Consider the following 14,847-nt stretch of genomic DNA (forward strand, 5'->3'; position numbering starts at 1 on the left):
CACACGCGTGTTTGTGTGTGATTATGTTGATTTGTCGGAAGAAAGCTTCACCTTCTGCACTCACACAAGAGTCCATCTGCTCTACAACACACGCACGCGCGCACACAGATTAGGGCCCTTGTGTGTGTGTGTGTGTGTGTGTGTGTGTGTGTGTGTGTGTGTGTGTGTGTGTGTGTGTGTGTGTGTATTATGAGAACAAAGCTTTTAAACAAGTGCATTTTTAATAATGACTATAAATGATCACACGTGATTAATTATTCTTATAGTTTATGCTTCTTTTTATAAATAAATGAAATGTCATTATACATTTCAAGTTGACTGGGCATTAATTTATCATATGAACTGCAATATTTTGTTTATTTTCTCATTCTTATTTGTGCTTTTGCTCCGAAAAGATCAGTCTACATGTGCACGCAACTGATGGGCGGAGTCACTGCGAACAGCGTACAAACTCTAATTGGCCCATATGTACATACGTAATGAGTAGGGTGTGTCTCTGTGACGGTAGCCACGCCCTGTCTCTGTTTCAGCGCACTTGAAGTTGTGTGTGTGTGCTCTCTGACGCGGAGGAAAGTCCGAAAATATGGAATAAGATGATTTTCAATGCAAAACAGGTAAGTGTGCACGTTTCTTCTTTAAACTCCAGTCTGCTGGATAACCACAGTAAAAGTATTTAACTAGTTCCCATTTAAACAGATCGAGAGCGCACGAGCGGATCTCCGATCGCGCCACAAGAGTTTAAACAAACATTTAAAGCGCGACCGTTAAACGCTCTTCAGTCACTCAAGCGCGCGGTTAACCGCTCACGGCTGTTTTATGAGGAAACCGTGAAGATGTTAGCCGAGCCCGAGCAAATGTTGTAATCTGTCGCTACGTGAGGGGATTTACAGCTCATGTCTGACCATCTGCCTTGAGAAAACGGCCAAACAGACTTTAAATGAGCGGAATTCAGTCAGGTTGGAGTAAATGACGGACACGTGAGGTAAGATGTTCTCTCATGAAGGTTCTCACAACATCATCTCTTCTGTGATTTCTGACATTTACTATCTTTTCTTGATATTTTTCTCTCTTACAGGCATCTTTTGTAGATTTTGTAGATTCTTTTATTGTGCATCTCTCGCTCGCTCACTCTCTCTCTCTCTCTCTCTCTCTCTCTCTCTCTCTCTCTCTCTCTCTCTCTCTCTCTCTCTCTCTCTCTCTCTCTCTCTCTCTCTCTCTCTCTCTCTCTCTCTCTCTCTCTCTCTCTCTCTCTCTCTCTCTCTCTCTCTCTCTCTCTCTCTCTCTCACTCACTCACTCACTCTCGATCAAGGTAGAAGGATTGAGAATAGAAGAGAGAAAGAGAGAGAGAGAGAGAGAGAGAGAGAGAGAGAGAGAGAGAGAGAGAGAGAGAGAGAGAGAGAGAGACGAGGAAGAGACAGAGAGAGAGAGAGAGAGAGAAGAGATCGCGAGAGGGAAGACAGGAGACAGCGCAGAGAGAGAGAGAGAGAGAGAGACAGAGAGAGAGAGAGAGAGAGAGAGAGAGAGAGAGAGAGAGAGAGAGAGAGAGAGAGAGAGAGAGAGAGAGAGAGAGAGAGAGAGAGAGAGAGAGAGAGAGAGAGAGAGAGAGAGAGAGAGAGAGAGAGAGAGGAGAGAGAGAGAGAGAGAGAGAGAGAGAGAGAGAGAGAGACGAGAGAGAGAGAGAGAGAGAGAGAGAGAGACAGAGGGAAGAGCAAGACAGACAAGAGAAGAGGAGGAGAGAGAGAGAAGACAGTGAGACAGACAGAGAGAGCAGAGAGAAAGAGTACGAGAGAGAGACAGAGGGAGAGACGAGAGCAGAGAGAAGGACTGAGACAGACAGACAGAGAGGCACGGAACGTAGATCTTATGATTGTAATACGAGGGCAGAGAGGAGGGGATGGAGAGGAGAGAGAGAGAGAGAGAGACAGAAGAGAAGACTGAAAGAAGAGAGAGTAGAGAGAGAAGAAGGCCAGGAGGGAGAGAGAAAAGAGATGAAAAGATTTAGCACTGTAGGCGTCAGTGTCTACCTCATTAAAGACAAGCTCTTAACATCTCAAACACAATGCACCATCTTCGCAACGTAGAGATAAACGACCAAAAGATATCAATATTCCTTCCTGCTTTAACTATCTATCCTGATGCCATCAGACATTTAAGTGCGTCAACACTAATATAAACATGTAACACAAGTGTTTCTTTCTGCCTCTCGTTTACTATTAACGGGACCACTTGGATTCTGCAATGTGATACTTTTCCAAATGCCTCCGGCTGAGTGACACTGAAAACCATAACACTACATCGTAGAGAAGGACTTATATATAGCAACTGTCGTGTACAGTCCCATTGCTATCTGTTAGGTCTTGATCTGAACAGAGGTCGACCTTCCTTTCGAAGATCAGATTGAAAATGAGACGCTGCTCGCATGTAACACGAGTAAACTAAAACATCTTTTCATCCATTGAAAACTTGGAAACACACCGTTACTATGTCATATGTTCTTCCTCACTTAGCGGTGCATATTTCTCGTAATGCCAGCGGGCACTTCGTAATTGAATCATAACAGAATCAGAATCAGAAGAGCTTTATTGCCAAGTGTGCTTGCACACACAAGGAATTTTCTTTGGTGTTGGAAGCTTCTAGTACAGACATTCAACACAATGACAATACAATATAATACGATTTACAGTCTAAAAGATTCTAAATTGTGCATATATAAAATAAAGACTATTTTACAGAAAATGGGGGATAATAACATATAAGAGACATTGTACAGGGTAGTATATAGTAGAATAAACATATTAACAGATTGTATGTACACTTGTGCAAATGGATAATTTAGTAAGTAGAGGTAGTGTTATATACATGTATACATAAGATGTAGATATAATAAGGCACTATAGTGCACACTATAGGAGTAGTGGAAGTGGAATATTGCTCTTAAGGAGCAGTTATCTGTTTAGGAGGGAGATTGCCTGGGGGAAGAAGCTGCTTCTGTGTCTGGAAGTCCTGGTGTTTGGTGCTCTAAAGCGCCGGCCAGAGGGCAGCAGATCAAAGAGTTTGTGTGCTGGGTGTGTGGAGTCAATGATGATTTTTCTTGCCCTGTTTTTCACTCTGGAATCGTACAGGTCCTGAAGTGTGGGCAGAGGAGCACCAATAATTTTCTCAGCACTACGAACTGTCCGTTGTAGTCTTCGTAGGTCTGATTTGGTGGCCGAGCCATACCAAACAGTAATTGAAGTGCACAGAACAGATTCGATGACCACTGAGTAGAACTGGGTCAGTAGCTCCTGTGGTAGGTTGAACTTCCTCAATTGACGGAGGAAGTATAACCTCTGCTGGGCCTTCTTTACAATGGAGTCTATGTGGGACTCCCACTTCAGGTCCTGAGAGATGGTGGAGCCCAGGAACCTGAATGACTCCACAGTATCCACAGTGCTGTCCAGGATGGTGAGGGGAGGAAGTGATGGAGGGTTCCTTCTGAAATCCACTATCATCTCCACTGTCTTGAATGCATTCAGCTCTAGGTTGTTTTGACTACACCAGGCAGCCAGCTGAGCAACCTCCTTTCTGTAGGCAGATTCATCACCATCTTGAATAAGGCCAATGACTGTGGTGTCATCTGCAAACTTCAGGAGTTTGACAGAAGGGTCTGTAGAGGTGCATTCGTTTGTGTAGAGTGAATATAGCAGTGGAGAAAGAACACATCCTTGAGGAGCTCCGGTGCTGATGGTACATGTGCTGGATTTAAATTTTCCCAACCTCACTAGCTGCTGCCTGTTCGACAGGAAGTTAATAATCCACTGACAGGTAGAGGTTGGCACAGAGAGCTGGGTAAGCTTGGGCAGGAGGAGGTCTGGGATTATGGTGTTGAAGGCCGAGCTGAAGTCTACAAACAGGATCCTGACGTAAGTCCCTGGTCTGTCTAGGTGTTGTAGGATGTAATGCAGTCCCATGTTTACTGCATCGTCCACAGACCTGTTTGCTCGGTAAGCAAACTGGAGGGGATCAAGAAGTGGTCTGGTGATGTCCTTCAGGTGGGCCAGTACAAGTCTCTCAAATGACTTCATGACCACAGATGTTAAAGCAACAGGCCTGTAGTCATTAAGTCCAGATATTTTGGGTTTCTTCTGTACAGGGATGATGGTGGAGCGTTTGAAGCATGAAGGGACTTCACACTGCTCCAAAGATCTGTTAAAAATATTAGTGAAGATGGGCGACAGCTGCTCCGCACAGACTTTCAGGCAGGAGGGTGAGACATTGTCTGGGCCTGGTGCTTTTCTGATCTTTTGTTTGCGGAAAAGCTGGCAAACATCCTCTTCGCAGATCTTAAGTGCAGGTTGAATGTCAAGAGGAGGTGTTAATGGTATAGCAGAGATAGGGTCAGGGCGGGTGTGAAGGGTGAGACTCTGCATTTCAAAACGACAATAGAAGTCGTTCAGGTCGTCAGCCAGTCGTTGATTACCCATAGACTGAGGGGATGATGGCTTGTAGTTGGTAATGTCTTTCAGGCCTTTCCACACCGATGCAGGGTCGTTGGCTGAAAACTGGTTCTTCAGCTTTTCAGAGTAGCTTCTCTTAGCTGCTCTTATTTCCTTTGTCAGTGTGTTTTTGGCCTGATTATACAAGACTTTGTCCCCACTTCTGTAAGCATCTTCTTTGGCCTGACGAAGCTGTCTCAGTTTCATTGTAAACCATGGTTTGTCATTGTTGTATGTTAAGCGAGTCCTGGTGGGAATACACATGTCCTCACAGAAGCTGATGTAGGATGTCACTGTGTCAGTTAACTCATCCAGATCAGTGGCTGCAGCTTCAAAGACACTCCAATCCGTGCAGTCGAAACAGGCTTGTAAGGCCCGCTCTGTTTCGCTGCTCCATCTCTTTGCTGTTCTTGCTACAGGCTTGGCAGATTTAAGCTTCTGTCTGTAGGTCGGAAGAAGATGAACCAGGCAATGATCAGAGAGACCCAGAGCTGCTCTGGGAACAGAGTGGTATGCATCCCGTATTGTGGTGTAACAGTGATCCAGAATGTTGCTGTCTCTGGTGGGGCATGTGATATGCTGCCTGTATTTTGGCAGCTCACGGGAGAGGTTTGCTCTGTTAAAGTCCCCAATAATATAATAAGAGAATCCGGGTGTTGCTGCTCCGTGTCAGTGATGTAATCCGCCAGCTGTTGCAGCGCCGCGCTCGCACAAGCATGTGGAGGAATGTAAACATTACGAGAATAAATGAGGAAAACTCGCGTGGCGAATAAAAAGGTTTGCAGTTGATAGAGAACGCTTCTAAGTACGAAAAGCACATCTTCTTCAGTGTTGTTATATCTCTGCACCAACCTTCGTTTATATAAAAACATAATCCACCACCACGTGTCTTCCCTGTGACTCGGCAATGCGATCCGCTCTGAACAGCTGAAAACCCGGCAGATGTAACGCGCTGTCCGGTATGGTGTCATTGAGCCATGTTTCTGTGAAACACAGCGCAGCGGAGTTGGAAAAATCTTTGTTTGTCCTGGTGAGTAAGAGTATTTCGTCCGTTTTGTTGGTAAGGGAGCGGACATTCGCCAGGTGTATACTCGGCAGCGGGGTCCTAAATCCGCGTCGTCGGAGTCTGACGAGCGCACCCGCTCGCTTTCCCCGCTTGCGTCTTTTAGAGCGTTTGTACAGAGCTGCCGCTCCTCCGAGTAAAATGTCCAGTAAGACGTCTGAATTTTCAAAATTAGGGAAAAGATTGATAGAAGGGCATTGCTTAATGTTAAGCAATTCGTCCCTGGTAAAAGTGATTAAAGAAGAGTATCTTAAAACAGGAAAAACAAACAAAAAAGACATAAGTACTAGAGCACTCCAAACCGAGGCAGCCATCCGCGGCGCCATCTTGAATAGAACTGTATGCAATTCTAAAAAGTTAATCAGTGAGACTAGTTGTTAAGACGCAGTCTTAAAGGGTGAAAACGAATATTATGGTTTGTTTTAGATGTAATGTAATGTGTATACACATTATATACGCTCTGAAAAGCGAGGTGTGCTATGATTGGCCATTTAACCAGTGTGTAGTGATTGGTGGAATACTGCAAGCGTGTGAGGGAAATGTGATGCCTCGGACCATATTTGGAACATCAGGTATTCGTGCCATATGACCCCTTTAATTTGGCAACTATGTTTATGCGACTGGCGTCTGGAGGTAGAAAGAAATCAAGCTGATCTGACGGAGTCTGTCTGGCAGTTTAAGAGTTTAGAGCTAGTCTCATTATAAATGTGTCCAGAATAAATGGAGTGCGTTTGGTTATTTCTTATTTCTGCTACTTTCCTGGAATCACATCTACTAACACCACTGTAACAAATGTTTAGTTTTGTGAGGTCTCGCAAACTGTTTATGATTTTCACCAGTTCACCAGATACATCTGAAATCAACTGCACATTTTGATGAGTATCAAAAAGCCACTCGCATGATTCTTGTCACACACTGTACAAAAAACTACAGTTCCAAAATGACTGCATGCGAGCGGTTTAATAAGATACCTTCATACAAAAACTCTCCTGCCTTCAGTTTCTGAGATCTTGAGACACGACAGAGAACGTTCCCCGCTGCTTTCACAGAAGGTCATTTAGAGCTTGAGTCCCGTCTGATCCTCTCGATTACAGACGGCAAGTCAAATCTGCTTAACCTCATCAATCCTAAGCCTGATATGAAATACCAGCAGTCAGATATCAGCTGGATTTAACAAAACGTCAGGGAGAATATTCTACCGACATTCTATTGAGCAACACGTCAATGCTAAGAACTACATCATCTTTACAGGGCTTTATTGGGCTTTAGGGACGTGTCACTATATAAGAGAACGAAAAAAAGATGGATGAAGATCACGTCAGAGATACATGACAATGACCTGAAACACTGACACATGTTAAACAACAGTTCACGAGTGTCTCGGTCAAAGCTTGAAGCGTCTCAGAATCTGCAGAGAACTTAAAAATGTTGAACAAGCTCATCCAACTCCATGGAATTTAAGACATTTAGCCAAGAACCATGCGCAGAAAAACAGCCCACATGAGCAAAAATCATGTGTGTGTGATGTAGAATGACTGATGATGACACGCGTTACATTCACACGACACAGAAACAAACTTCTGAAGATTGACACTTCTCAAGGACTCTTGTTCATAACTGAACTAAAGGCATTCCTCCAACATAAATCAACTCTTACTGCACATGAAACATTTACAGACATTAAATTAGAAGACAATTCTGTAAATCATGTGCTTTATCTTTTAATATATAAATCTATTTAATTGAATAAGCCTGAAACAATCCAGATTACAAGAAACAATCCAGATTAGATAGAAAAAACACTCGTGTGTCCCGCTTCATCTGTCTGATGGCGGGAAGATTACCTCCGATTAGCCATTAATTACCGCAACGTGCTCTTCATGTCTCACATGTGAGTTTTTATCACAACATGTCAAATTTAAAGAAAACGTGTTTTTAATCAGAATGTCATGTCTGCATATCAGTTGTCTCGCTCTCATACTGATGGGGTTTCATATCTGTGACCTCTTACTGTTTAAACACTGAAACTCATGTTGTTTTGACTTAAAACACTAATGTGTGTTTGACCTTAATCTCTCTCTCTCACACACACACACACACACACACACACACACACCAAAAAACGAATGTTGAGGCCTGAACTCATGTCTTAAACTCATGTACACAGATCTGAGAGCAAAATAGATATAATATCAGCGCTTAAAGAACTGTGATGAGTTTCAGATGAGCTGCCAGTGAACCATGCTGTAGTAAATGTGGTAAATTATATATTTGACATCAATATTTTCACTGACCGGTGATGTAATCAATCTGAATCTCTTATTGTTTCCTCATGGAGATGACCAACCGGACATGAGACTTCTCTGTTGTCATGGCGATGATCTCTTTAATTTGTCTCCTCCCAGTCATCACTTTTGCCACGCCCTTCCCCAGAGATCTACAGCCAATCAGTGTGGTGAGACCGGAGGGTGAGTGACACATCAGAATGAGAAGCAGTGTTTAAAGCGGCCCTAACACACGCGGTTTCTGCCAATCTCATATTAATCTTGAGTACCTATAGAGTAGTATCGCATACTTCCTATCTTCGAAGAGTTTGATCACATTTATAAAAGATAGAGACAGCTGTACGATTATTTCCGAAAGCATACGGCGTGTGCGGGGGGGAGGGGTAGGCTGAACTAAAGCACGTGCGCACCCGTTGCCAACAAAACACAGACATCAGTTTCACTCACCGCATGCGGCTCATGTCCGGCATCTGTTAGCGCTGGGACGGCTCCATATATCAGTTTCAAACCATCTCCAAATCCAGCGTTATATCCACCGTTTATGGAACATTCATCACCCAAATGCAGTGAACACACAAACACCAGAACTTCTCTCTCTCTCTCCTGCACACAAGTGAAAGTGACGTCTGCGCATGCTCCTTCTCCTGCTCTCCTTGCTGTGTTAGGGTTAGGTGACGCGTGCTTTTCTGGGAGAATTGTCCAATAAAGGACTAAGAAAAATTGTTACGAAACAAGTTTTACATGTTTGAAAAAACTTTCCGAAACCTGTATGATCGCTAGAAATACAGAGTGTACTGAGCACAGAAATACTACGTCATACACCCAACTCGTTTATTGACAAGTTGACCATGTTAAGCATGAGAAGACAGCACGTTTAACAGTGTAAAGTCAGAATGCATGAAACACCGTTGCAGCACCCCTTTAAGTGTTAGCAGCGTTTCTTCATTGTGCTCCATCTTGTGTTCCACAGACTCTCACCTGTATCCCAGTTTTCAGGGTCTGACGTCAGACAATGACACGCAGCGTCTCGGTCTGGACTATCAGCAGATGATCAGAATCCAGCAGATGTTGTACATCGCTGCCAGGTCACTGTCATTCACACACACGCAAACCACATGAGTGATTTATTCCTTTTTCTACTGGCATGTAGAATATATAGAAAACAGCTATTACACTTTCAAATGGTATCAAATATGCCTTCTCCTCTGGTTTGTTTTTTAGAGACCATGTGTTTGTTGTGAATCTCACTGCTGCAGTAAATCAAATTGTTCCACAGCAGGTGAGAAACGCACACATGCGGTTACACACACACACACACACACACACACACACACAAGCACGCGTGTGTCTTACATGTGTCTGTGGTGTGTGTATTTTCAGATAGTGACGTGGAGATCTACAGATGTGTCTAAGTGCACCGTCAGAGGCAGAAACCTCGTAAGAACCTCCATCAGAACTCATCTTTCAGAGAACTTATTCTTATGATCATGAGGTGCACTTGTTTCTTTAAGGGTGTCATAGAAACAGGTTTGCTGTAGTGTGATTGGTGTACTCATGAGGTTGCCTCGTCTAATACAACACATTCAGTAGTTTGAGAAGAATTTGTTTGAGGAATGTGTTCAGGCTCTATAAGTGTCATTCCTTCTCTTTCAGGATGAATGTTATAATTATATCAAAGTTCTTGTGCCTCGGAATGATGAGACTCTGTTTGCATGCGGAACAAACGCTCTGAATCCCACCTGCAGAAACTACAGAGTGAGTTTACTCCACAACCACCTCATATTCCCAGTCGTGAGACCCGTGTGATGATTTGATGTGTTGATGTGATTCCTGGTGAAGTGGAGCACACTGGAGCAGGTGGGACAGGAGCTGTCGGGTCAGGCCAGATGTCCGTTTGAGTCTCGTCAGTCTAATGTTGGACTGTTTGCAGGTGAGACGCATATACAGCACACGCACACGGTCTCTTTACAGCGGTCAGCACAGGTCAGAGGAGCAAACCATGAACCCACTCGAGTCATGTGACACTTTAAATGCGTGTCTGCATAAAGCGCTGGACTGCAAGACAGAATAATCTCATTGATCTGTCGTTCAGGTGGTCATTTCTATTCAGCCACAGTCACAGATTTCCAGGCGAGTGACGCTGTGATCTACAGGAGTTTAGGAGGAGAGGGACGACCCGTGCTGCGTACGGTCAAATACGACTCCAAATGGCTCCGAGGTGCCACATTAACACTGTAGACAGATCACCTGACTCCCTGACTGATGATGATTGTGTGTCACAGAGGAGAGTGTATGATCGTGTGTGTTATAATGACCTTTATCATGATGTCACGCACGAATGCTTCGTCTCTACAGATCCTCACTTTCTTCACGCTGTAGAGTACGGCAACTACGTGTATTTCTTCTTCAGTGAGATCGCTGTAGAACACACGGCAGCAGGAAAGGTGACTGCACTTCTTTTTGTGTGCGCGTTCATGTTTGTATATCCCGGTGGGGACCTAAACCTGAACGCACGCCAACACATGGGGACTCGTGTCACTGTGGGGACCAAAATTGAGGTCCTCATGAGCACAAAAGCTAATAAATTGGACGGAACGATAATTTTTGAAAATCTAAAAATGCAAAAAGTGTTCTATGATCTTTAGGGTTAGGGGAAAAAGTCTACAGTTTGTACAGTATGCAAATCATTACGCCTATGGTGTGTCCCCACGGAGATAGTAAACCAGACATGTGTGCGTGCGTGGTTTCAGATGATTTGAAACCGTATTAAAAGATGTTTTCTGGACACTTTTGTCATTACTGTCTCCACCAACTCACCAATGTTTTGGAGATCATGACACAAATCCAGTCAAGTGTGTCCAGATTTTGGACGGGTAAAGGAATGTTTTCGTAGTTGAATTCACTCTCTTGAACACACCTGTGTCCGTCTCATGGTGGAGGTGGTGTATTCACGTGTGGCACGCGTGTGTAAGAACGACAGCGGCGGCTCCACGCGTGTGTTGGATCGGTACTGGACGTCTTTTCTGAAGGCCCGGTTGAACTGCTCAGTTCCTGGAGAAACATTCTTCTACTTTGACGTGCTGCAGTCTCTCACTAATGTTCTGCAGATCAACCGGCGTCCCGCTGTGCTCGGCCTCTTCACTACACAGATCAACAGGTACACGCACACACACGCTGTTCACACACACGCTCATCACACACGCATGCGTGTTCATACCGTCTGTGTTTCCCAGCATTCCCGGTTCAGCCGTCTGTGGCTTTTATCTGGATGACATTGAGCGAGTTTTTAATGGGAAGTTTAAAGAGCAGAAGAACAGTGATTCTGTGTGGACGTCAGTGCCGGAGGAACACGTGCCCACACCACGGTCAGTTTCTCACACGATGTTAACGCAGTGTTCCTTTATGCTGTACATGTGTCAACCCTCATGTCACATGTGTTTGTATGTTCAGTCCTGGTTCATGTGCAGGTGAAGGTTCTGCGTCCTCGTTCTCATCCTCGGCACAGTTTCCAGATTCTGTGCTGTCGTTTATTAAGACACACCCACTGATGGACGAGACTGTGTCGTCCGTCAACAACCAACCACTGATCACCAGCACCGTCAGCCGGTAACACTCACAAACGCACACACACACACACACACAATATGTGATTCTGTAGCGGTACAAACCATAACATATGATGTCTAGACAGGCAGTTCACAAAGGTTTTGTGTCATATTGTGATTGTGCAGGTATAAACTGACTGGGATTGTTGTGGACACGGCTGCTGGGCCTCATAAGAACAGCACGGTGGTGTTTGTGGGTTCTGAAGACGGACGTGTTCTGAAGATTCTGACCAGAACTCAACCCAACAGCACGCACGGCTCCAAACTACTGGAGGACATTGATGTTTACAATCCCACACAGTAAGCCTTAGACTATGACCTTTGACCTTGAGCCCACTGTCACGCGCACTCACTCCAGACAACATTTTGCACAAAAGATCACCTCAGGAACACATGCAGTGATGTCATCAACCTCACAAGCTATTCTCCATTCTTTTGCTCGTTCTTTAGCAGATGTTTAGCAGTGACAGACAGTTTATGCTGGCTGTACCCGTCAGGTGTGTGTGTGTGTGTGTGTGTGTGTGTGTGTGTGTGTGTGTTACAGGTGTAGCGGTGAGCGCAGGGTGTTGGGTCTGCAGTTGGATAAGGAGAATCATGCTCTGTTTGTGGCGTTTTCCAGCTGTGTTATCAGAGTTCCTCTGAGCCGCTGCGTTAAACACAGCACCTGCAAGAGGTCACGCAAGCACACACACACTGGTTTCACTCTGGACATTCCGTAGACTTCCACTGATTTTATATCTGGTTTATAATATATTCTATCCCCTACCCTACCCCAACACTTAATAATCACACAAACCTTCCTGCATTTTTTCATTTTCAATGAATATAATTCTGTATGATTTATAAGCTGTTTTCCCTCATGGGGATTATTATCTTTGTGAGGGCATTAGGTCCCCACACAGTGAAGAATACCAGTACACACTCAGCATGGGTTCTACGTGACTCATGGTGTGTGTATATTCAACACAAGCAGCTACAAAACATAGATTTCTAAACAATGAAAGCTAACAGTACTCCAGTAAAGAACATTTGACATTGACATGTGAATTTTACTGTTTCACTGCAGTCGCTGTATCTCCACACATGACCCATACTGCATCTGGCTGCGCACAGGACGCTGTGCTGACGTGGCCCCAGGATTCAAGTAAGAATGACATCATTTCAAGCCAATCAGTGGTGTCCTCACAACACAAGTGAAGCTGCATGAATGTAGAGTGTTTACCATCATCTGTGTGTGTGCGATCAGGGCAGGTTTTGAGCAGGACATTGATGGTGATCAGTCACACTTACCGGACACGTGTGCCGGTATGTTTCATTCTCCTGTCATGTTTAAGCGGTGTGTTTATTGTGTTCTGATAAATGTTGCTGATGACAGAAAAGAAACTCAATGAAACAGATTGTTTGTTATTGGTTTAGATGTGATGTCATCAGCAGGAACTGATCAGAAGTCAGTAGTGGATTCAGCGTCTGGTCAGTGTCCACACAAACACACGCTCGATTTGAATATTACTGTTCAAGTACAGCGAGAGAATGATTCAACTGGCTAACAATCCGAATGAATAAAGTGACAATTGTCATCACAAGATGTTTCCTAAGCTTTCTTTGCTTAAACCCGTTTGACATGCAAGTTTAGTTTGTGTGTGTGTGTGTTGGTTCTGTCTGTAGGTGTGAAGCAGTTTCCTGATGTCGACAGCGTGAACGGCAGCAGTCATCACGTCACTCTGTTGGGCGCGTGTGTGTTGGTAGCGTTCGTGTTGGGTGCGTTTGTGTCGGGTCTGCTGGTGTCGTGTTACTGCGGTCAGAGATCACATCGAGCACAAGAGCCTGAGGAGACGCTTCCACACGCTCTCGACAGCCTCGCCAAACTCAACCGCCTGCTGGACGCCAAACCGGACACCGGCTCGCACATCTACAGCTCTGCCCCGCCCTGCAGACAGCAGCCAATCAAATCGCACGCGTCAGACAGAACATCCGGCCAACCTGTCGGGGAAGAGCTGGTGTCCACCCTGCCCACCCCCGCTTCAACTCCAGAACTGCCAATCAAGAGTGTAAAGATCTTCAACAGCCAATGGGAGAGAAACCATAACTCCATGACTGTTGAAGGAAACGTGCCACAGTCCACCCTAACGTTTAAACCGCAGGAACTTCCTGCAACACAAAGGTTCTCTATAAAACAAACACTTCCTGATGACGACTGCTTCAAACATGGACAGCATGAGGTGGGCGGAGACAGTACGACAGAGGGACATGACATCACCGTGATGACCTCATCTCTGATACCGTCGACATCATATTACAGCTGCTTAACCCTCCCTCAGAAAACACCCACAGAGACGCCTGAAAGCACAATGTTTCAGCAGATTCCAGCGTCTCGCTTCCCCTCACAGCGACACGTCCTCATCAGAATGGGCAACGGGGTCACCACCACCCGGCAGCACAGTTTTAACCAGAAAGCAGCGACGCCACAGCGTCAGTCAGCACATAACGGAAACATCTATGAGACTCACAGAGCGCTGATCCCGAGCGACGCGTGTCTCACCCGACAGCACAGCTTCAGTGAGCCTCCTCACCTCCAGCGGGCGGCTGTCATCAGACGCACAGCATCCCTGAAACCACAGATACCCCCTAAACCCATAAACATACCCATCAGAGCGCTACGCCTGCCCGCAGCCGTCAACACGACGCAACAGAGGTCAGAGGTCACAGACTAAGAACACTAGGACTCTGGCTCTGTTTGGAATGGTATGACAGCATCCTGCACACGATACACTACTGTAGCTACTGATTTTTACTATGTTAATGCTACATGACCTCATGACTTCCAGTTCATTCAAGTTGGGCCAGTTGTTTTATACATGCAGAATGTTAGCATACATATTTCAGTTGCTAGTATGCTCTTCCGAATATAGCCATGATGACTCCATAACATAACGCTGATTTTTCTTTATTTCTAGGGTGAGTGTGATGCAGAGCTCTGATCATGAGTGAATGACCGATGCTTTCACACTTTCATTATTGAGAACACTGAAGAGATGAGGAATAACAAGACACGCTCGTACAGTAAGCGGCACAACATCTACACATCAACAAGACTCGAGTCAGAGGAGACAGTGTAACATGAATGAAACGTGCAGCGATGTCGCTTCTGTGCTTCATCATGCACTATTGTGCTGCTCTGACTGATGACTCACAATGTTTCTGAAAACATCAACCAGACCGACACGTGTGCTCTTGGGTCTATGTGTGAACTGTGTTGTGTCTTTAACGGTGGTTTGTGAAGGGATCATGTTGAGTAGCAGACTCAGAGGGTTAGTGTCACAGGATATCATGTTAATCATGTTTATGTTTGTTTAATAAGAGCACTATGTATGAATATTTGACCTCAGGTGACCGTGAATAAACTCACTGCAGATTTCCG

General features: G+C 44.9%; 1 protein-coding gene across 2 annotated transcripts; it reads left to right on the forward strand.

Annotated features, from left to right (window-relative positions):
* Positions 1-517: 517 nt before the first annotated feature.
* sema6d (sema domain, transmembrane domain (TM), and cytoplasmic domain, (semaphorin) 6D) lies at positions 518-14,845 on the forward strand. 2 transcript variants are annotated; one of them, XM_057354712.1, is made up of 19 exons: positions 518-614; positions 7,878-8,007; positions 8,795-8,909; positions 9,046-9,103; positions 9,205-9,261; positions 9,478-9,579; positions 9,664-9,754; positions 9,917-10,042; positions 10,180-10,268; positions 10,764-10,981; positions 11,058-11,189; positions 11,275-11,430; positions 11,556-11,729; positions 11,974-12,102; positions 12,496-12,573; positions 12,676-12,734; positions 12,846-12,899; positions 13,095-14,171; positions 14,384-14,845. In XM_057354712.1, exons 2-18 carry the CDS (start codon positions 7,911-7,913, stop codon positions 14,138-14,140), a joined length of 2,781 nt encoding a protein of 926 aa, XP_057210695.1. In that variant the 5' UTR covers positions 518-614; positions 7,878-7,910; the 3' UTR covers positions 14,141-14,171; positions 14,384-14,845. The 2 variants fall into 2 exon arrangements, with proteins under 2 accessions (XP_057210695.1, XP_057210696.1); XM_057354713.1 differs by lacking the exon at positions 518-614 and adding an exon at positions 712-982.
* The last annotated feature ends 2 nt before the right edge of the window (positions 14,846-14,847 follow it).

The sequence above is a fragment of the Triplophysa rosa genome, linkage group LG16, assembly GCF_024868665.1.
Source record: "Triplophysa rosa linkage group LG16, Trosa_1v2, whole genome shotgun sequence".
Lineage (NCBI taxonomy): Eukaryota > Metazoa > Chordata > Actinopteri > Cypriniformes > Nemacheilidae > Triplophysa > Triplophysa rosa.